At 43.5% G+C, this 24,559-nt stretch overlaps 1 protein-coding gene across 1 annotated transcript in view; it reads left to right on the top strand.

Moving 5' to 3' along the window:
• The window catches only part of ptprsa (protein tyrosine phosphatase receptor type Sa), a 536,941-nt gene that overhangs the window by 469,685 nt on the left and 42,697 nt on the right, over positions 1–24,559 (top strand). Inside the window, 5 exon segments of the mRNA XM_039767107.1 lie at positions 4,268–4,365; positions 12,575–12,698; positions 13,310–13,485; positions 16,849–16,968; positions 23,402–23,556. Of these exon segments, the coding sequence (XP_039623041.1) occupies positions 4,268–4,365; positions 12,575–12,698; positions 13,310–13,485; positions 16,849–16,968; positions 23,402–23,556 (673 nt within the window).

The following is a 24,559-nucleotide window of genomic DNA, read 5'->3' as shown; positions in this document are numbered from 1 at the left end:
GGAGCAGACAGAATTATAGTAAGGGGGACAGGCTGGAGTTAAGGAAACCTGAAGAAACAAAACAAGCGACCATCAAAGCAGAAGGGAGATCCAAAAACTCAAGTCAAAGAGAACGGTTCTTGTCGTGAGCTTTGTTCTTTTTCACATTCTGCATTATTTGAGGCAGTTTAGTCCATTCCTTTGAATAATATGATTATTATTATTACAGTGTACCATCTTGAATGGTGCCTTTTTGTAAGAATGTCTGGAATGTTATTGCATTGTAAAAACTAAAGAAACAAATTGAAAACACATCAGATCTCAATGGGAAAAAATCCTGCTGACTCTCTCTACTGCTGTGGACTGATATGGTGATGTGTGAGGAATGAGAGGATGGAAATTAAAATGATCAACTGACAGAGGGAGGGCTGAATTCAAAGTTACCCTGAAAATCAAAGAAATAAACTGAGGCAGCAGGCAGGCGAGTCCATTTGGACAAAACTTCATTGCAGCAACTCCAAATCATACTCAGTAGTTTGTATGAGCCAACGTGCTTGTATGTATGTATGCATGCCGCGGTACATTCTCCTTTCTCCAAATGCAAAACTAGTGACAAACAAGCCCCTCTGCTAACTGACCAGATCAATATCCCAGAAGTGGCATTGTCTTGATGCTATACTCAGATTAAAAAGGATTCCTTTAATTTTTTTTAAGCAGTATGTACTGTATATACATATATATATATATATATATATATATATATATATATATATATATATATACATATATATATATATATATATATATATATATATATATATGTATATATATATATATATATATATATACACACAGTGATACCTTGAGATATGAGTTTAATTCGTTCCGTGACCGAGCTCGTAAGTCAAACTGCTTGTATCTCAAATCAATTTTCCCCATTGAAATTAATTACATTTTTTGTTAATGTTTTCAACATAAGCAAAATGTATTTATAAGGAACAAATATTGTGTGCAAACAAAATAAAACCTAATACATAAAAGACAATGGAAAGAAATAAACAGATGTTGGCGAAGCCGATCAGCATATTGTAATGTTTTTTTCTTTCACTTCACTTTTACTTAATTTAATTTTTTTCTTCACTAGCTTTTATTTTGCCACACTTTCACTTTGATTCGCAGGGCGTTTCAATAGAAACCTGTCCAAGGAGCTTTGTTTAGTCCTCCCCTTTAGAATGTTTCTGAAATGAGTTAGACAAGTGTCATTAAATAGCGCCGCTGCGCGATCAGTTGCAACTTTTTCAGGGTGTTTCCCACATTGCAAACACTTCCTTTATCTCACTTTATGAGGTAACCTCCTCCGCGATACCGATCTCCTGCAGAACCTCCGTATGTTGCTGCGTCTGTAGTCCCGTCACCTCCTCTGTCGTCAGTTCCTTGGAATGTGTGGGGACAAGCTCTTTGATGGCTTGTATTTCGAATTTTGGCTCATAACTCAAGGCAAAAAATCGGCTTAGTGACGGCTCGTATGTCAATAAACTCGTACGTTGGGGCACTCGTACCTCAAGGTTCCACTGTATTTTTATATATATATATATATATACACACACACACACACACACTCCAACTAGCCTGTGCCTCATTTGATTTTGTCTTTAGTTGTAGGTGTGACTCTGTGCACATCAGCTGACAGCCTATGCAATGCATAGATGGCAGGGATGAGGATTAAGGAACATGGGAAGCTTTGGGTGCCTCAAACAGAAGAGATGCTCGTCTGTCTGATGTCTTGTGTTTTATGTACCAGAGCTAAATGGGAATTAAAGGGCCTATATTGTGGCTGAACTCCCCTAGCTGTTGACCTGTTGATCGCACCATGCTGGCTTCGTCAAGACGTGTGCTATTGGGTGTCACAAAAAGAGACGAGCTCGACTGCACTGGAAAGTCAACACACATAGTCGGTAAATTTGACATGTTCAGTGATTTCCAGTTGTTTAAATTGACATTGTCCAGCGATGGCATCAATTACTACGGTCAGCAAATGTGACTTAACCAATGACTAAAAGTCGGATAATGTGAGCTCGGCTTTACAATTACAGTAGGACCCCAGTATCCATGGATTCCGTTTCCACAATTTCAGTATTTCAGAAATAAATAATTCATATGTTTCAAATTGTTCACCATTCTAAGCAAATGTTTTCCGCACTTTGGTTACATGGCCTGGCGTCCGTATCGGGACATTCCTTGCGCAGCATACAGTGAGGGTGAGTCTCTATGTCTTCTGTGATTTTCACTGTGCTGAAGCGTTCAGTCAAGAGAGAGAGATAGAGAGCAGAAGTATATTAATGTTTTTATTGCTGTTTAATGTTGGTAATTTCTTATTGTGTCTTATCTTATTTATCAGTTAAAATTTATCACAGGTAGGCATGTAAATGAAAAATTATATACATATATATATAGGGTTCACTGCTGTCTGCGTTTTCAAGCATCTGCGGTACATCTTAGAACATATCACCCACAGATACTGGGGGGACTTCTGTATTTTGTAGTGATGTCCAATAAAAAATTTTAATCTCGTGTTTTCATATAAAACCGAGATGACGTTTCTGATAAAATAGGTAACAATGGAGGCCAACCTTTGACAACAACAAACAATATCAAAATGTCGATGAACAAATCTCACATTGCTCGTGTTGCATTATCCACAAGTCCAATCATCCAGTCATTTGCTCACAAAGTCCCAAACACGTGGAGTTTTACTTAAATATAGTTAAATAAGTAACTCCCAGAAAATGCTTTTGTGAACTAAAGTGGAATGTGTTCAGATGCAACCGAGCAGTTGAGTTGGAAATCCACCTCCTGTTGACACAGAAAAGGTTCTTCCCAAACTAGAGCCATAAAGGTGGAGTTGTCTGAAATGTCTTTCTGTGCTGTAATGTTAACAGCACCCTTCTCTGGAACCGAGGGGCTGAGCCCAAACCCTGCCAACATCCCTTTTCCACCAAACTTTAAGTAGGCAGTAGGAAGTCCAGAACTATATAGAGTTCTCCTGGCATCCATGAAACCCAGATTCATCCATCAGACTTCCACATATTAAAGTGTGATTTGTCACTCCAGGGCATATGCCTCTTCTGCTAACAAAGTCCAATGATGGCTTACTTTACACCACCCAGGCCAACGCTCGGCATTGTGCATAGTGATCTTGGGCCTAACCAAGGTCCCTAGCCCAAACCCTGCCATTATCCTTCCATCTCCAAATTTTACAGTAGGCACTATGGAGTCCAGAAGATAACATCTGCCAAATCCAGAGTGGTCCATCAGACTACCAGATAGTGAAGGGTGATTCATTATTCCAGACGGCATGTGTCTAATGCTCCAGAGTCCAATAATGGCATGATCTTAGGCTGGTGTGTGGCTGCTCAGCCATGGAAACCCACTTCATGAAAATCACAAAACACACTTCCTGTACTGATGTCACTTCCAGTGGTAGTTTGTAACTCTCCTGTGTAATGATGCCATTTTATACACTTCAACACTCAAAGGCTCTGCTCTCTTAGTCTGCGTGGTCTACCACTTTGTGGCTGAGCTGTTGTTGCTCCTCAAAGTTCCCACTTCTCAAAAACGGCACTCACAGTTAAACGGGAATAACCTAGCAGAGCAGGAATTTTCAAGCACTGGCAAAGGCGGCATCTTATGACAGTGCCACATTTAAAGCCACTGAGCTGTTAAGTATGTGCTCATGTTTGTCAGTGGAGGTTGCATGACTATGTGTTGATTTTATGCATCTGTTAATAAGGAGTGCAGCTGAAACACCTGACCACAATCATTTGGAGGGATGTTCACATACTTCTGGCCATATAGTGCATGTAAGCAGGGCCAAGCTTAATATGTAAGAAGGAGGATTTTAAAATCAGCTTTAAAAACTTAACTGGAAACCAGTGTAAAGACTCCAGAACAGGGGTTATGGGATCTGAAAATACAAATAGCATGTCTAGTAGCAATATGGCTGAGTTAGCTATAAAGTTCCATTAGTTCATGTCCACCCTAGCAGTGAATCCCACCTGCCGGTCAACATGGAGTAACTCACTAGAGGTAAACCACGGAACAGAGTTTGAGGCCCAATGGCTTTCTTTGTCTTAACATTGTCCATCAGCAATGTCCCAATGTGCGTGTCATTGTGCATATTTATGTGTGCTGTTATAAGTGTATATGAATGTGTATTTGTGTGGCACTTCCTGTCCCCTGTCTGTATGCCCTTCTAACACTAGGCTTTTGATTTCTCTCCCAATGGCAGGCATGCTCAGCCACCCACCGATCCCTATCAGTGACCTTGCCGAGCACGCCGAGTGCTTGAAGGCTAATGACAACCTGAAATTGTCACAGGAGTATGAGGTGAGACCAAACAAGCCTTTTCTCTCTTTGTTTATTTTTCATTCTGTGATGAAGCTCATCATTATCATCCACATGGATTTTTGCATTTGCCATCTCGTAACTCTTCTGCTTGCGCTGAAATACTGTACCACTTTATGACTGTGTAGAAGTGAAGGGCGAGACCGTGTACCACAGTTGAATCTCTGAAACAGCACTGACTGTATAGCAATTAATATGTGGTAATGTCCATCCATCCATTTTCTAACCCGCTGAATCCGGTCTGCTGGAGCCAATCCCAGCCAACACAAGGCACAAGGCAGGAACCAATCCCGGGCAGGGTGCCAACCCACCGCAGGACACACACAAATACACCCACACACCAAGCACACACTAGGACCAATTTAGAATCGCCAGTCCACCAAACCTGCATGTCTTTGGATTGTGGGAGGAAACCCACGCAGACACGGGGAGAACATGCAAACTCCACGCAGGGAGGACCCGGGAAGCGAACCCGGGTCTCCTAACTGCAACGCAGCAGTGCTACCACTGCGCCACCGTGCCACCCATGTTGTAATGTTATGGCTTTTTATTGTGTTGAAGTTTCTTGAGGATTGCTAAAAGATAGTTAGATAGATGGATAGATAGATGTGAAAGGCACTATATGATAGATAGATAGATAGATAGATGTGAAAGGCACTATATGATAGATAGATAGATAGATAGATAGATAGATAGATAGATAGATAGATAGATAGATAGATAGATAGATAGATAGATAGATAGATAGATAGATAGATAGATAGATGTGAAAGAAACAGAAAAAACAGAAAATGCTGCAGTTCAAACATCTCTTTCAATGCCTTTGTCAATCCCGATATGAATGTAGAGCTCCTTTACTCGGGTCGCTTAAATAAGAAGTGACACCTTCTTCCAGGCAGCTGTGCTTTTATGGCCCAGGGACCAGAAGGAGTGGAGTTAGTTGCCCTCACTGAGTAGTTTCTCTGCACTGTGTATTAAAAACAAGACAAGCCAATTAGCAGTAGCACCCTCTCTTGGTCCAGGGTGGTATCACATAACACATAGACATATAAATGTGCTATATAATAGAGGATGTAAATGAGCACTGCATGTCACGAGCAGACATGTTCACATAACTGAGTCCAAAACAGAACTAATATACTGAAGGCAAGATGGCGGTTTTATAGGCCAGTAAGAGAAGTGATGTCATCAGGTCTGGACCCGGAAGTGACATCACAGGCTGCCCCAGAAACAGGCGGGATTTCCCGAGAATGGTCTGCAAGGGATTGAGAGAGAGAATTAGTACACTTCGCCACCCCCTGGCCCGGCGTCGAATTACATCCATTCAAGCCCTTTAGTTGTGACATAAACACGCGTGTGTGACAATAGATATAGATAGATATTAAAAGGCACTATATAGTAGGTAGAACAATATAAATAGGCAGTATATACTAAATGGATTGTTAGATAAGAAAGGTACTATAAGATAGATATGAAAGGCACTATGTAATAGATAGACAGGAAAAGGCACTATATAATAGATAGACCGATAGATTATTTAATAGGTAGAAAGATAGGTAATGTACTACACTCACTGGCCACTTTATTAGGTGCACTGCTTATTAATGCAAATATATAATCAGCCAATCACGTGGCAGCAACTCAATGCATTTCAGCATGTAGACATTGTCAGAACAACCAAGTTCAAGCCGAACTTCTGAAGGGTGAAGTAAGGTGATTGAAGTGACTTTGAATGTGGCATGGTTGTTGGTGCCAGACAAGCTGGTTGTGATTCACTCACTGACTCCGAGTTATTCACTTCACCTGGATTTATACCAACTGTTGCTGCCCTATACTTGAAATTTCTTAATATCGAATGAAAAAAATCTGAATAAATATAATGGGATGTGGGAATAGCGAATATTCAAAAATTATTCAGGGAGGTGTCCATGTTTGATTTGAGCTGCCCTTAACTCATCACTTAATTTTCTGTCCTTCGGTGATCTATTAGATCTGGTTAGTGCCTTCATTGAAGACAGTCGCTCGTCCGCAGCATCCCCATTAACATACTGTAACCTTTGAGGAGATTAAAAAGACTTTCTCAAGACAGTCTTCAATTAGAAGACCCCCAGGGAATGGCACCGACTATTAGGGAATTATTTGGTTAGGACGGCCTAAATAGTTTCCATTTCGAGAAAGAATGAGTTACTCAGCCGTATTCTCCTTGAGGGCACGGACTTCAAATCTGAAAGAAACCAGGGTGCGGGTTTGCTCCCAGCCTGACAATCCAGGATGGTGCCGTCTGAGTGCAGAATTGGCCCTTATTAATGAGCAAGGCTGCGATTAGCATCCCATCCCGCTGAATCAGCTACCGTTTTGCATAATGTAATAGCGAGGGCCTCGGCTCACAGCTGGAATTTATTAAAGGCAACGAGCGGCGCCGCGACGAGTGCGCGGAGAGATTAGAGGAGTTGAGCGCAGACGGTATTGTTATACCATTATTAATGAACAATTATTTGAAAAGTCCTGACTACCCAAGAGAAAGTTACGCAAAGTGCCAGCTCATCTAAACTTTAAAAAAATAATACAGTGTAGTGTGGTGGAGTGGCCGCCCAAGATATCTGAAGCCATCCTGCCAGATGCACAGCAGCTTCAACTTGATGATTTATTTCTAATTGCAAAACCTGTTGTTTGGGAAAGTCAAAAAGTATGGAGAGGCAGAAATTCCAGGGAGAACCATATATTCTTTTTTTTTTTAAACCCATGGTGGTTGTGATTATTCACCACCTGGCAGAGCAATCCCGTCTTCTGTTGATTGGATATTAAGGATGAGATCCTAGGAATCTCAAGAGGAAGCGTGTGGATAAATAGGGACAGCACCGATCCCGTTTATTTTTGTAGCACCTTTCCCTTGTGCCAGACACTTCACAAATATTCAAAGGGGCAACTATAAGAACAACATATAAAGTAACAGAAAGCCAAATGCACTGGCGGCCATGAGCTGGATGGTCCTCTGGAGATGAGGGCTTGCTCTTTGAGAGTCTTAGCAGAAGCTCTTATCCAAAGGGACTTACAAAAGAGGTCAACACAATCCAGCATAAAACATCAGTCTGGTGGACTGTTTGGGAGCAAGTGTTACAGGACAAGGGTAATACTGGGGTGTTAGCCATTATGAATGTAGTGAGAAGTCAAGCGAAATGACACCTTTTATAGGCTAACTAGAAAGATTACAATCTGCAAGCTTTCAAGGCAACTCGGCCCCCTTCTTCAGGCAAGATCCATCCCATCCATTATCCAACCCGTTATATCCTAACTACAGGGTCACGGGGGTCTGCTGGAGCCAATCCCAGCCAACACAGGGCAAGGCAGGAAACAAACCCCGGGCGGGGCGCCAGCCCATTGCAGTCCTCAGGCAAGATGTGATACAGAAACTGGAGTTCCCTATTAAGATGTCTGACTTTCCAAAGCTGTACCTGTCCTAGTGTGTATATAAACAGAGAACGTCAGTTTCTGTATCACATCTTGCCTGAAGAAGGGGCCTGAGTTGCCTCAAAAGCTTGCAGATTGTAATCTTTTTAGTTAGCTAATAAAAGGGGTCATTTTGCTTGACTTCTCACTAGGACAAGGGTGAGGAGTTGACCATCAGTGAAGACCTCAGAACAAAAGGCAAGCTAGTGACAAGATCCTAACAAAGCCATCATCAGTTAGACAGAAACTCACCAAGCAAGAGAGTCTTCAAACACTTCTTGAGCACATTGTGGACATGAGATGTTTGAATGGAGATGCACAGTTCATTCCACCTGCTCAGAGCTACACGTGAAAAGAGTCTGGGTTGAGATTTGATACCAAACAGAGGTGTCATCACCAGATGCCGATTAGTGGGCGAGAAGGAGTACAGGACTTCATGACCGTCTCCAGATATATACTGCAAGTGCTGACCCACTGACAATTCTCAGGGTGAGCATCAAGGGTTTGAACTTAACAGGCGCTGCTACAGGGAGAGCCAACGTAGTGATCTGATAAGAGGAGTGACATGTGTCTGTCTTGACAGGTTGGACACCATATGGGCCACTGCATTTTGAATCATCTGCAGCAGCTTGGTGACACATGCCAGTACTCCTGCCAGTAAGGAGTTGGGGTAGTCCAGGTGTGAAAAGACCAACGCCTGGACCAGGAGTTGTTCTGCAGGCTCTGTCAGATATGATCTGATCTTGTGGGTGTCGTATACTGTAGAGTGAATTTTTTAAGTCAAAGAGACCATAACAACAACATGGATAGCTGATCATCAATCACCACCCCATCGTTGTGTGCTGACTTGGATGGTGTTATGGATGATGGGGCGCTGAATTGACAGACAAGCTGGGATTACAAGAAGGTCCATCTTTTCCAGGTTGATCTAGAGATGGTGCTCATTCATTACGGTTGAAATATCAGTGAGGCATGAAGGTCCTCTGGAGGGAATCACAGGCACAGCGGTGTGTCATTAACATACCACCATGGGACTAGGTGATAGGGCCTAGTGAGGTGGTGTATGGAGAGAAGAAGAGAGGACCCAATACCGGTTCTAGGGGCAAGCCCATGCTTTCCTGTTGCACCTTTGACATCTCTCCTCAGCAGGACACATGGTAGAATCTTCCCATAAGATAGAACCCAAACCACCTAAGAGCAGTCCCAATGATGCTAAGGCAGAGGAGAGATTTAGAAGGATGAAGACAGATGACATGTTGGTCGGTCTAATCAGCCGTAACATGTCGTCAACAGAACTGTCTTCGATGAATTGGCACGTCTTAGGATCAAGCAGGCTCTTCTGGTTAGAAACAGCATGTTCAAGTATTTTAAATAGAAAGGCGAGGACAGAGACTGGTCTGTAATGGTCCTACCGGTCTCAGTGGAAGAGTGACTTGCCTTTGTGCTTCCTGTTTGTTGGGAATTAAGGACAAGTTCACTGCAAGACGAGGAAAAAATGCACAGATAGACAGGGACAACGAGGAGTGGTAAACCAAATGGATTGGTGACTCGTGAACTACAGTAGATGACTCACAAGTGCGGCCTGGTCTCGAATTGGGCTGATCCAATGTTGCTGATTGGCTCTTTGAGTGTCTCAGTGGAGCAGTCACTGACTTTTGAGTGTTGCTGTTTTTCGTGAATTAAGCACAAGATCCTCTGAGGATAGACAGGAACATCTAGTTAAACTATACATCTTCTGACGCACTGGAACACATCACCAGTGGGTCTTTCAACATCAGACATCCTCACCCAGATGACCTTGCAAAGGTGGGTCAGGACCCAGCCTGTGTCCCAGTAGCACTCACCCATCACATCTCACTCCTCCTGACTCACAGCTGTATAGAAGAACATGCTATCACTTCTTGATGGCTCTGCTCTTGCTCACACCTTGCAAGTTGTAGACTCACTTGAGAGACTTGCCTGTAAACCTCCAGCAGCCCACCCTTCCACCCCGACTCTGACACCAGAGCTCCACTAGGTCCTCCTAGTTAACCCTTTTCCTCTCATTAGCCTCCTCCATTCTCTCTTGTCGGACAACATGCCCGCCTGCCTAGTTGATTCAAACTGCAAGACAGTATCGGGTCTCACGGTGGTCATCTAGAGAGACTCTGGAAATCTCCACTGCTTCCCTAGCTCAGCCATCTGCAGAATTAAGAATCCCAGCAGCTACCTTCTTGTGGGATTGGGTCAGCTCTCCTTCCCTAACAAATCTAATGTCAAATGTGATGTTAAGACTGACTCAGGAGATGGCTTTTGCTGACACTAAGTTTACAGAAACCAGGTGCAAGCATAAATATGCAGGCCAATCCTTTTCCTCCGGCTAGAGGACAAGACCTCTGAGACTTTGATGGTTGGGGGACATTGACCAAGTGCTGTGTCAAAAAACATCATCATCATCATGATGAAAGGGTAACTGTATTTCTGAATCCATGTCATGTCCGCCAGGAGGTCACATTCCAGACTAAAATTCATATTTGTATCCAGTTTGGTCCAATCTGAGGGGTGCCATATTCAAAACACTGATTAGTCGAGCTGCACACGTTTATGGGAAGTTCTGCAGGCCTACAGATTATACCGACGGTGCTAGGAGTACTGAGGGGCATCGGGTGTCTCATCCATGTCGTCCTCTCTTTCTCGGAGCTGAACTTAATGAAATTGGGACGGCTCAGCCGCAGTGTCTGTTTTGTAAATTACTTGGCTGTGTTGACAGCCGGGGGCTTCAGGGTCCTGCACTTGGACTCGCTTCCACATGGGGGGGTTGCGTAATCAGAGACCTTGGCTCTGTTTGCCACCGTCTGGGAGAAGCAGAGATTGTCCAAGCACACTTGTGACGGCAGAGAGCTGCTCATTAATCACACACTCACACACACAACCTGGCGCTGCAATTAGTTTCGGGTTCCCAGAGCTTTTCCCAAACCACAAAGCCGGGAGCAGATTTGTTCTTCTCCTGTAGTCACTGAACCGTAGCTAATGGGGTCAGGGCAAACCCGGGCCAGAAGTTCATCCCTCACCTTCCTCGTCTCCGTCTGGCAGCACGGCACTTTTGTTTGAGAGGGCTAGTCATGGTGTGCACCATCAGCTGCCTACTCACACCAAGAAGCCATTTATTCGCCTGCGGCTCACTCTCCATCCACGGCGATGTTACATATTCAGATAAATCCTTAATAGAAAGCGATTTATTAAAACGGCTCCTGTCCATGGGAGGAGGGTATTGGGAGCCCAGTGACATCTTGCCTGCTCTTGTTTTGTCCATCCAGTGTGTGCTCAAGATGTTATAAAATGGCTGGTAGGGAGACCAGCGCCAGTTTGAGGACATCGGAACCAAGTCTGCTATAACTGAGAGTCTCAGGGAATCTGGGACCACTAATTAAATCTTTAGACCCACTGAATGCCTGTTAAATGAAACTTGTTGAGAGGCTTTATTAAATAAAATTTTATAAACATGTTATGGTGTTGTATATCATTTAGTGCCCATTATTGATTTAGCAAGAAGGTATTACAGCATCCTGTAGACCTCTTATTGCTGGCAAAGTGGGAGGGCAGCTATCTGTGATTGTATCATGGGCTGGGTGGGGCCAGGTGCTTGAGTGGCAGCAGGACTGGGCGAGGTTATGTGTTTGAGTGACAACACATCAGGCAGGGCTGGGTGAGTTGGGTAGGGCTGCTTAATTGAGTGGCAGCTGGCTGGGCGGGGTTACATGCTTGAGTGACAGCAGACTGTGTTAGGCTAGATGCTTGAATGGGAGTAAGTTGGGTGGAGCTAAATGCTTGCGTTGCCATAGGCTGGGCAGGACTAGATACCTGAATGGCAGTAAGCTGGGTGGGGCTGTATGTCTGAGTGGCAGCAGGCAGGGCGGGGCTAGATCCTTGAATGGCAGTAAGCTGGGTGGGGCTCTATGTCTGAGTTGCAGCAGGCTAGACAGGGCTAGATGCATCAGGATGGGCAGTATGAGATGCTTGAATGGCAGTTAGATGGGTGGAGTTAAATACTTGAAGGTCATCATGTTGAGTGACAGCATGTGGGGCAGGGCTGGGTGTCTGAGTGACAGCAAGTTGAGGAGAGCAGCTTGCTTCAGTGGCGGCTGGCTCCGAGGGGCTAGTTGCTTCAATAACAACATGGTGGACTGGGTTATATGCTAAATGACAACAGGCTGTGCAGGGTGGATGTTTGAGTGGCATCAGGCTGTGCGGGGCTAAATGTTTCAGCGACAGCAGGGACTTTTGGGTGAGATGCTTGAATGGCAGTAAGCTAAATACTTGAAGGGCATTAGGTTAAGTGTCATTAGATGGGGCAGGGCTGGGTGCAGGGCTTGCTTTCGTGGCAGTTGGCTAGGCAGGGCTAGGTGCTTGAATAACAGCAGGGTGGGCTGCGCTATATGTATAAGTGGCAGCAGGCTAGATGGGGTTAGGTGCTTGAGTGATAACAAGCTGAGCAGAGCTAGATGGTTGAGTGACAGCAGGTAGGGTGGGGCTAAATGTTTGAATGACAGCACATTGGGCAGGGCTAGATGCTTATTTGGTAGCATGGTTGGGAGGGGTTTAATGCTTGAGTGACAGCAGGTTGGGTGGGGTTATTTCCCTCACTTTTCATATTGATGTTAAGCAGATCTAGTGAGCAGATTCTCTGTCTACCACAATGGATATTTTACAGTATTCTTCAGTCTTACAGTTTGTGCTTTTCCCTTTTTTTTTGTTCAATTTGCAGTCAATTGATCCTGGCCAGCAGTTTACTTGGGAACACTCCAACTTGGAGGTGAACAAGCCCAAGAACCGTTATGCCAACGTCATCGCCTACGATCACTCCCGGGTCATCCTGTCTCCAATTGAGGGTGAGTCCACACAGGCCCAGGCCCAGGTCCTGTAAGACTGTGCACAGAAGATCTTTCTCATAGTTTCTATATGCATAGTTCCAGAAATATTTGCTGTTGTGGTTGTCTGAGAATCTAGCGTGGTAATGAATATAAAAGACAAAAGCATATAATAAAGCAAACAATGCAACATCATAATAACGAAAGTATATGTACAGAATATTTAATTAGCAGGTTGCTATAGTATACGTTAATTACAGTATGTCTCTTGTATTTTTATTCCTATTCTTTTATTTATGTGACACAGGAGATAGGTCATGCGACTGGGACCGTTGCATTCATTTTGTGACCAGGCAGTAACAGAATAAATATGGTGGGATGTTATCCCTCAGTTGGATAAACAAAACCCTTTCGAGACAGTCCGCTTTATTACATGTAGGCCTAGCACTAAGCTTCATTTCAGTCCTGAACTAGTTTGACCTTTTGACTTTGATTTTTGTTTCGCCCAGGGCTTTGCTCGCTCGGTTACCTTTGTGATCTTCTTATTTTGACCTTGCCTGGCCTAGACGATGAATTTTGTCTTGCTTTTCTTAACTCCCGTTTTTTTCTCATTTTCCATTCATTCCTAACAGGTATCAGCGGCAGTGATTACATCAATGCCAATTACATTGATGGCTACCGCAAGCAAAATGCCTACATTGCTACACAAGGACCTCTGCCTGAGACATTTGGCGATTTCTGGAGGATGGTGTGGGAGCAGCGAGCCGCCACTGTGGTCATGATGACTAAATTAGAGGAGAAATCGAGGGTAAGAGAAGGGAGCGGTGGAAAAATGAGGGGAAGTTGACTTGATAAGGATTTTAGGAGTTGGGCTTATATATACAATCACTTGAGGGACTGAAGACAACCTCTGATGAATGCTCAGAGATACTCAGCAGATTGTTCATTCATTCATTCATGAATATGAAAGGTGGGCTGTAATGGCCGGGACCAGCTTCATCTGAATAACTACATTTTATTTTTATTGCACAAAGTTATCTTACTAAGTGATTTATAATAATAATGAATATATCAAAAATAAGAAACCACTTCAAGGTTCACTTCATACCAAACCACTGTCTCTAAAGAGTCTTGCCTCACTATACTAAGATTGACTCACAGCTGCTAATAACTTAGCATGACTTACACAACATGCACAGGATTTACCCATAATGCACCATACTTCCTGTAGTCTGATTGGATCCCTATTGGATCACATTCACACCACAGTTGAAATGCTCCAGGGTTTGCTCTGAGACCACCAACTCCAAAGGGTCTCAGCTCATTATGCTAACGTTGACTCCCAGCAGCAATTAGCTCAGCTTGACTACCACAATATGCACAAAGTTTACCCATAACACACCGTATTTCCTGAAGTTCAATCAGGGCTGTACTGGATGACGTTCATCCCTCACACGAAGCACTCCACTATTCACTGGGTACCGCACAGACACCACCATCTCTAAAGGTGGTTGGCCCATTAGCAGCAGTTAACTTAGCATGACTGTCACAGCATGCACAGCATTTACCCATAACACATTGTATTTCCTGTAGTTCGATTGGTCTGCTAACTGCTCCAAGGCTTGCTGGGTACCATGTCGAGACCACTGTCTCTAAAGGGTCTTGACTCGTTATGCTACGATTGACTACCAGCAGCATTAAGCTCAGCACGACTACCACAGCGTGCACAGCATTTACCCATAACACATTGTATTTCCTGTAGTTTGATTGGTTCCATACTGGATGACATTCAAACCTCACACGAACCACTCCAGGGGTCACTGGGTAACACACATAGACCACCATCTCTAAAGGGTCTCAACTCATTGTGCTAAAACTGACTCCCAGCAGCAATTAGCTTAGCATGACTGTGACTGCATGTACAAAATTTACCCATAACACATTGAATTTCCCATTTTTCAATTGATCCCATTCCGGATGACATTCAAACCTCACACGAACCACTCTAGGGTTCACTGGGTACTGCGCAGAGACCACCGTCTCGAAAGGGTCACAACACATTATGCTAAGATTGACTGCCAGCAACAAGTAGCTTGCCATGACTTAGCACGGCATGCAGAAAGTTACCCATAATGCACTGTTATGTGTTAGATCACATTCATACCCCTCGTAAACTGTCTCTGAAGGGTCTTGGTCCACTCAGGTAGATTGGTGCACATCAAAGTAAGTGAACTGGACTATGGGGGGACATCGCTCCAAATTCTGAAGCAGCTCCTTCAAATGAACTCGGTGTGACAACACAAGAACGTGCCACGGCCGTCCATGACTCACTTCAGATTATATAAATAAAGGCTGCAGCTGAAAATTGTTGGAAACACGACACCGCCCTAAACGAAGAAGCAGCTTGACTTCCTGGGCACACTGAAGGACAAACTGAGCAGTTACGGGTGGCACAAGTAAAAGAAAAAAAAGAGGAGGAGGACACAGAGCATCGCCACACCCACCACATGACAAACCAAGATTAGGACCCGAGTGCAGCCACGCAACGGGTGACACCTCAGCACCACACCAGCTAAGGTGGAATGAAACAGTGTGAGGTTTTTTTTTAATGGTGGCTGGAGTGCCACTTTTGCCACCAACCACCAAGATTTCTCTGCGGGTTGGAGGGCCTACTTGGAGGGCGGGATGCAGATTAGCGTCATACCCGGGACGGCGCATTTGAAGGTTAAGGGCCTTGCTCAAGGGCCCAATGGAGTATAGTCATCCATTAATTCTGACGAGGATATTCAAGCGTTCATAGGGCTGAAGAGTCTTCTTCCACCTCTTGACAATATCCCCGTGGAGTGAGGATCCAGCCCATAATGGATGATCTCTTCCATGTGACTCCACATAGAGGACATTTGACTAACAGTCTCCACTGTTTCTTCTCCTCAGTCACAAGTATCCATCCAGGACATGACAGAGACACTCCATTGTTCTCGTATTCCTTAAGGGGGCTCGCCATTAAGTGCAGGACACCAATAATTTTAATTTCATTAGGGTCGTATTAACTGCCAGTGTGCTATGTCTGTTCTTACCATGGTTTCCAGTCCTGAATCATGGAAATGACAAGAAAATAAAATGGCAGCAGCTTGAATTTTTGAAAATGGCTTTTGCTGCCGTGACCAACATGAATATTCATCAAAAATATCTGCAGACCCGCAGTGCTCCAAAATGACGTTCTGCTCCCACAACTTGCTTAATGGCCCTCATTGTGGAGATGAGCCTGAAGCAGCCTGCTGGGAACTGGGTGGATGGCACTGGACTTGAGACTTAAGCACGTCCCTGTTAGAGCAGGCTTAGGGGTGTTATCTGCCATTACAGCGAGGAGGACGCCATGCCGACTCAACTCATTTACTTAATTATGTTAATTGAATGGTCGTGCGCTCCTGGGCTTTGAAATGAGCAATCGCTCTTGCCATCATTATTTGTAATTTTCTTTATTCTCAGTCTGAATCGAATAAGGGGCATCCCGTATTTAGACCTGCCACCTAAACCTGCAGAAATTTCAACTTTAAAAAAAAAAAAAGTAACGTCTAACTTGGCTGTGGCCAGAGAAGTAGAAACAAATTCGAGCCGACACTCCAAAGGAAGCGCTTAGTAAGAAATCATTGGCTAAATAAACGGCGCGGCTATATATAGAGTCTCTGGCCGATACCTGCTGGCCTACTTAAGAATATTAAGACGCATGGAGAGCGTGCGGCCAGACACAATCACTGGCACGGCAAAATAAATGAGCCTCTCCAGATAAAGAGTGTGGAAAAATTATTATAAATAAGGGTTTCGTTTATAGCAATTACAAATGATGATGAGGCTAGTTAAAAAAAAAAGAAAAAAGAAAAGAGTCTTGTATTAGTAAGAACTCAATTAATCCTGCTGGAAGAGGACAGCAGAGCAGCAAAACTTGCATCATCCGCCTTAATTCCTGCAACTAATTGAAAAGAGAGTTTTAAATGGAGTGAAACAGCGGCCCCTAGAGGCCAATCTCCAAATTGTTCCAGATTGGGTTGGGGAAAAAATCCATCTGCGGACATTTCTGTCTTTGTTATCCTTCAGACCTTATCACCCGAGTTACATTTTTTTAAAACAGATACAATACAATAATATGTATATGTCATTTTTTTTTTTCCAGATAAAATGTGACCAATATTGGCCGAGTCGAGGTACAGAGACGTATGGAATGACCCAAGTCACTCTACTGGACACCATTGAACTGGCCACTTTCTGTGTCCGAACATTTTCATTACACAAGGTAAGGTTAAGAAATGAGGTCTCTGTTTTTATGATGCTTTTTGTGGGTGCTGTTCAGAGCTCTGTGCAAGGTGAAAAGGGCAGGGGGTCCCCAGAAGGTCTTATAAGTCCTTGTCAGGGGGTCTATGTACAGTTAGCCGCATTAGAAGCTATGCATTAAAGAGCACCTGTCATATTAGCGCTCTCTTAGACGTTGTAGTGGGGCGAGTCAGAAGGCATAGGCCGTCCCAAAATAATTGGGGTGCCAAACTGAGCAAGCCCCATTTAATTTCAAACAACAAAAAAAAAAGAAATTAACAAGTGGTGCAACAAACAGCACAGCTAATGGCCTCTTATCGCCCTGTAGTGGTGATTTCAGGTCATTACAGGTCTGGAGTTGTTCCTAACAGTCAGGCTCTCAGATCCGTATGCTACACCGTCTTCTGGGAATGTCTCCCTTTCATACCGGCCAGACTGGAAGGAGCGGGGCTTCTCTTTCTCTGTTGCCCTCAAGGGGGTGGGTTCTCAGTGTCGTTAGAGAGAAAGGAAGCGAGATGTTTAGCGACAGCGCCCCCTTTGTCCTGGGGTGGAACCACATACCCCCTGGAGCGCATGCGTGAGAATGTTGTCATTTTTTTGTATTTTATGGTTTTCTGTTCTCTAAGGGTTTCATTTTCATGGAGCGTCTTGTTGTATCTATTTTTTTCGCAATTGTCGCGCAGATAACGTCACATTTACGACACAATTTAAACAAGAAGTTCCCACTTTACATTACCTCTCATTGCATACAGTGTTCAACGTCTTTCTCTGTAGTGTACGTGATTTCTAATTTCAAGCAGCAAGTGTTTTTTTGGCTTCCTTTTGACAGCGTCTGATGATGTTGTCCTCCTTGCCTTATCTGACGGTGACCTCCGGCACCCACTCAGGTGTAAACGCCTGGGATGAGGTTTAGCACCTCCACGTCTGAGGTTATCGTTCTTTCTCTCGGTGGACTTCTCTCTTCATTTAAAGGGTGGAGCACCTGCTGTTAAAGGAGAAGTTCAAGTATCTTGGGATCTTGTTCATGAGTGATGGAAGAAGGGTTCATGAGTTTGACAAGTGGATTGAAGTGGCTGCAGTTTTTCTTCAGGTGCTCTACCACCCCATGAAGCGGGAGCTAAGTCTACATCCCTGTCTTCACCTGTGGTCATGAGTTGTCCGCAATGACCGAAAGAATAAGACTGTGACTAGAAGTAAGGTTTCTTCGTTGGGTTCATGCTGTGTGATAGGATGAGAAACCATCCATTCATTCTGGATCGAGGGAAGCCAGTTGAGGTGGTTAGGGCATGTTGTAAGGACTCGTCTTTTGTTTTTGGTATTTTGAACCATTGCCTGGTTTGACCATGTCTCTGTTCTGTGTTAATCGTCTTCTAGTTTATTAACTCTCACCATAATACTCGGACACATCTTGTGTTCCTGACAGCTTCCAAGTGCATATTGGAACTAAATGGCACAACTGACTATGAGTGGAATGGAATCTCTCTAGCCCTGAGCAACTTCATGCTGGCAGCCTATGAGGCACATGCCCTGAGTGGTGGATGAAGTAGACGCTTCTAGGAGTGGCTTTACCGAATATTATGGAATAAGGTACCAGGAACCAACATAGACAGACAGACAGAGAGATAGACAGACAGACAGGCAGATAGACAGATAGATAGATATGAAAGGCACTATATGATAGATAGATAGATAGACAGACAGACTTTATTAATCCCAAGGGGAAATTCACATAATCCAGCAGCAGTATACTGATACAAAGAAACAATATTAAATTAAAAAGTGTCCCAGTGAAATAGAGATATATTTAGGAGAAGGAAATCTCTGGCTTTAAACTGAGCTACATGGAACTCGTCAAGTCTATTCGGACAAATTCACCAAGGAGAAGGAAATACGGATTTCAAACCAGGGAACTTGTGTAACCGTGGTGGGTAGTCCATGTAGGAGAAAGAAAACTCCAATCAAAACCGGTGATGAAGGCATCAGGAAGACCACTCCATTAATTCTCCACAAGATATAAAAAGGGAATCGGATCACAACGTTAACAAGATTCCCCCAAATAACCATGGAGGGTGGTCCATCTAGGAGAACCCATTCAACTCATTTTCCAAGAATGTAATTGATTTTAAAAGGCTATCAGATCTCAGCATTAACGGGACCCCCCAAATACAACAAGAGGTGTCGCGTCCAGTAGGAGAGCAGGCAAAGACTCTCGGGTCGTACTCAAGGATTCTCAGGACTTGTCAAAGAAGAGTAGGACCAATGAAAATGTGAACTTGAAATGTGAGAACATTACTAAGAGCAGGGAAGCTAGAAAATGTCAGAAGAGAACCACAAAGGAATTCCATCGACATCTTGGGCCTGTGAGAAACTCGATGGCAAGATCATGGAGATTTCTGGGGTCCTGCGCAGAGAAGGGTGCATACAGTATAGGGTATATACACAAGTGCAGTGCTCAGAATTCTCAGAGGCTTCAACACAGCTGACCCAGCAGAATTCTGAATCGAATTAAACAGAGAAGCGTGTACTAGCTAACAAAACAAGGGACGATTGGAGTGAATGGTCTCCTGTCGATTAATCCAGCCTCTTACGTTGTTCCTATAGAGAGAAACAATAATCGTCTGAGTTATAAAGAGCAAGGGAGTCTGTTCTACGTCTTGAAAAGTGTGCGCTCCTTGTGGAGAAATCAGAAAGCGGCTCTTCCCTTGTTGAGGAATCACAGAGCCAGTCTTCCATAACCATATGAAGAATCACAAATCCGTGTTTTTTTATGGATTATCTTCTCTCCCTTGTGAGAAATCACAGCCCTAATCTTCTCTTCGAAAGGGAACTTATTGTGAGTAAAAGGAAACATCCACTGTGGCAAATTCACAGAGCTGTTCTTCCCATTAAGGGGATTCTGTCCCTTACAGAGAATCACAAATGGATGCTTCATTGTGAAATCTGCTCTTCGCCCCCAGTGATAAAGCGCAGAGTTGTTTTTTCTTGACGCACTTCTCTCTCTAGTGTGAACACCCACCAAACACTCTTCCTGTTGCATAAGGCCCATATGGAAATTCTCAGAAATATTCCTATTGAAGAGCTTCTCTCCCTTGAGATGAATCAGTAGTGGGATTCTCACTTGTGAAGCTCTCACCTCCCTTGTGAATAATTATGGAGCTGTTTTTCAGTAGCGTGTACTGCTATGATGAAAAATAGCAGCGGCAAGTGAAAGAGAGAGCAGGAGAAAAAAGAAAACAAAAGTCGGAGCCGGAAAAACACTAAAGCCCAATACGCAAAACAGAAATCAGAGCCAAAAAGAGCCACCTTAATAAATGGATAAGTGTCTGTGTGGCTGTTGCTGTGTCTCTCTGTCATTCCAACAGATGACACATCACAGACATTTGTAGGAATAAAATGCCCTGCATTTTCCATTCCAACAGATGACGCATCACAAACATTAACACTGCTTTTATGAATCCCATGCCAAATGACATATAACAGAGACATATGCATTGCATTTGTCATTCCAACAGATGGCACATCAGACATGCATTTTATTATTACTGATGTTTGTGATTCACCATATGTTGGAAGGACAAATGTAATGCAATTGATTACTACATGCACTACAGAATACATTCCACTAGATGGTGCACGGCAAACGTTAATGCTGAGGTCTGTGTTGATTACTAAGAATTCAACACATCGTAGACTGGTGGCACAGCTAGTTAAACGATAAGTGTCTGTATATCTCTGTGTCCCTTGTGATGCATCACAAACATTTGTAGTAATTAAATGCACTGCATTTATCATTCCAACAGATGGTAAATCACAAGCATTAACAGAGGCATACCCATTGTTTTTAATTCCAACAGATGGCATATCACAAACATTTGAAATAATGCATTTTTTTACTACTAATGTTTGTGATGCGGCATCTGTTGGAATGAAAAACGCAATGTATTTTATTACCACTTGCATTAAAAAATACATTACAATAGGCGGTGCTCTGCAAAAGTGAACACTGAGGCCTGCGTTGATTATTTAGATTTCAATTCATCTAGCACAACTAGTCCACCTTAATTAAAGGACAAGTGTCTGTCTGTATGTCCATCCAGTTGCTGTGTGTCTGTCATTCCAACATTTGTAATATTAAAATGCATTGCATTTGTCATTCCAACAGATGGGGCATCGTAAGCATTAACACTTCTTTTACAAATCCCATACCCAATGGCTTATAACAGAGACATATGGATTCAATCCAACAGATGGAACATCACAAACATTAACACTACTTTTATGAATCCCATACCAAATGGCATATAACAGAGACATATGCATTGCATTTGTCATTCCGACAGATGGCACATCAGACATGCATTTTATTATTACTGATGTTTGTGATTCACCATATGTTGGAAGGACAAATGTAATGCAATTGATTACTACATGCACTACAGAATACATTCCACTAGATGGTGCACTGCAAACGTTAATGCTGAGGTCTGTGTTGATTACTAAGAATTCAACACATCGTAGACTGGTGGCACAGCTAGTTAAACGATAAGTGTCTGTATATCTCTGTGTCCCTTGTGATGCATCACAAACATTTGTAGTAATTAATTAATTGCATTTGTCATTCCAACAGATGGGGCATCGTAAGCATTAACACGTCTTTTACAAATCCCATACCCAATGGCTTATAACAGAGACATATGGATTCAATCCAACAGATGGAACATCACAAACATTAACACTACTTTTATGAATCCCATACCAAATGGAATATAACAGAGACAGATGGTGCATCACAAACATTTGTAATAATGTAATAATCTTCCCTGTGTAGTTAAAATGGCTTCAGAACGATAAGGTGTGGGGGAGTCCCCCATGAACTCCCAAACACTCCCCATCAGAGCAATAATCTTCTGCATGAAGTCCAGATCTCTTCAAAGCAGTAAAGTAATTGGGGAGGGGGCACACTTGGCACTGCACCACTCTTCATAGTTGACTCCGTGGGGCACTGTGCCATGCACCGCTTTGAAAGAATAATCTCCCCCTTTCAAAGCATGAACTCCTGGTCATGCCGCACTTCACACCACATATCGACTTTGCACATCCCGTATTTTGCATGAAGTTTACAGTTCCTGCTGTGTGGTGGGAATATAACACACACTCAAGTGGCTAAAGACCGCATGCAGCCTAATTATGCAGAAACTCATCGATTCCTAAAAACAAAGTTCCTGCGGTGGGAAGCACCTAAAGACGCTCAGTCCAACTCCAGACAGTTGATGGCTGGGAAGCAACAACAAGGCGTCTGCTCTGTAAATCTGAACCACTTCCGATTATGTTGGGTCAGAACACAAAATTAGCGCCAAGGATAGAAGCACCTCGTCCAACCTTATCTTGCAAAAGTACTGCCAAGGGAATCTGAAAAGTTTCGAGTGGAATCAGTGTCCATATATTTGACGTATTTATTTATTTATTTATTTTTGTTTGTTCTCCCTTTTCGTCCCAGTCACTTTGCCATCTTTTCACAAAGCCACCTGCCAAGAAAAAGCACTTAGTGAAATAAGCGGAAGGAATGGATGCGCGCATATTAGGTGACCTTGCGTCTCTGACTAAGGGTCAAGGTGAAGGCAGGCGGGCTAGAATGGATTGTCCTGAACAATTCAGAATGCATTAAGTGCCTTATCCAAGGGGTGAGTGTCCTTTCTGAGATTTATGGTGGGGATGCGGTCAGGCGTCCTAATCCGCAGAATGCGGAAGACAAAACTGCTTTTCTGAATTGCCGCTCTGGTCTTGTTGGAATTGATACTTTTTTGTTTAATGGTGGGCCTTCGGTGACAGCATTCAGGTGACATCTTGTTTTAACAGATCTCTTTGAGCGCTGAATGAGGGGGTGGCAATTGCCAAAAAAGTGGACGGGTGGATGACCGCAGTGCTGTTCTCTGTTTCAGTTTCAAACCTCTATCTCTGCAGAATGGTTGCTTTTTACTTTCTAAAGGTAGAGCACAGTTGATTTTTAAGGGGGTACGGGAGATGCTGCCAAACTGAGTAAACTTCTTTTTGAATATGTATGCGTCCTGGCAGGGGTCCTTCTCAGCCATGGGTGAAAATTAAGACGCAGCGTAATATTTTGTGACTTATGTTGTCACGCTGGGGTTCAGTTCATGGCTTTTGTTCATTTTTGATTATTTTAGTTATGTCAACTATGTGCGTCATTCTTTGTTTTTTGACTTTGTCTACATATGTAACTTACCTTTGATATGTTCCATGTGTTTGGTGGGTGGCTCACAAAGTCGGCGGTCTTAAAGTGTTATCTGCATAATGTCGTGGGATGTAAGCTGCACCCTTATGGTGCCAGTAAGAAGCTTTGTGTGTCCATGGTGACTTTGATGCTGCGGTGTCTGATCGTCACGTTTCTGTTTTTTCAGAATGGTTCGAGCGAGAAACGGGAAGTCCGGCAGTTCCAGTTTACAGCTTGGCCAGACCACGGCGTCCCAGAATACCCCACACCCTTCCTAGCATTCCTACGCAGGGTGAAAACCTGCAACCCACCAGATGCCGGCCCAATCATCGTCCACTGCAGGTGAGTGTCCCTTTCTGGAAAATGAGCTGCCTGGTGCTGACCCCTTGAGGTGATCTCCAGTAGTGCCATCTTAGGACCAGCCTCTCCCTCCTCCCGCCGGCACACAGATGCTCTCTTTATGCATGCGCCATCCACAAGATTCATTTAATTGACGATTCTCAATCCAAAAACAGAACTCTGATTTGAAATTCATGAATTCCAGACAATTAAGCTCATCTGCAGGACTTATTTACAGTGAATTGGCACATTAGACGAGATGCGCCTCCTGCTGGGGTGACGCGCACTCCTGTGCTGTTTGTTCGGTTGGTCCAAATAAAGTCAGTTGCGTGGATATCTCAAAAAGCAGCCCCCTCACGCACACCTGTGCAGATCATACTGAGCTAATGGAGAAATTAAAACCGGGTGTTCCCTTCTCAGCAGTCTGATGCGCTGAAGGTGGGGGCCGGGCCATGTGAAAAAGTAAATACCCGAAATATTTTTTTTTCTTTTTTTTTTTAGCCCATGTGAGCCTAAAAAGATTTGATCTTTGTGATGTACAGCGAAAATATTTGAAAATTGTCACATTATAACAACAACAACATTTATTTCTATAGCACATTTTCATACAAACAGTAGCTCAAAGTGCTTTACATAATGAAGAATAGAAAAATAAAAGACACAGTAAGAAAACAAAATAAATCAACATTAATTAACATCGAATAAGAGTAAGGTTCAATGGCCAAGGGGGGACAGAAAAAACAAAAAAAACTCCAGACGGCTGGAGAAAAAAAATAAAATCTGTAGGGATTCCAGACCACGAGACCACCCAGTCCCCTCTGGACATTCTACCTAACATAAATGAAACAGTCCTCTGTGGATTTAGGATTCTCAAGGAAGGGCTTGATGATGATGATGGTCACCTAGACTTCTGGCTTTTAATCCGTCCATCGTTGTTGGAGCATCATGAAGCTTTGAGTAGGTGGAGGTGGCGCAGGTCAAAAAGAAACAGAAGAGAGAGTAGGGG

Source organism: Polypterus senegalus, chromosome 10 (assembly GCF_016835505.1).
Source record: "Polypterus senegalus isolate Bchr_013 chromosome 10, ASM1683550v1, whole genome shotgun sequence".
Taxonomy (NCBI): domain Eukaryota; kingdom Metazoa; phylum Chordata; class Cladistia; order Polypteriformes; family Polypteridae; genus Polypterus; species Polypterus senegalus.
This window is presented reverse-complemented; position numbering and strand designations above follow the sequence as displayed.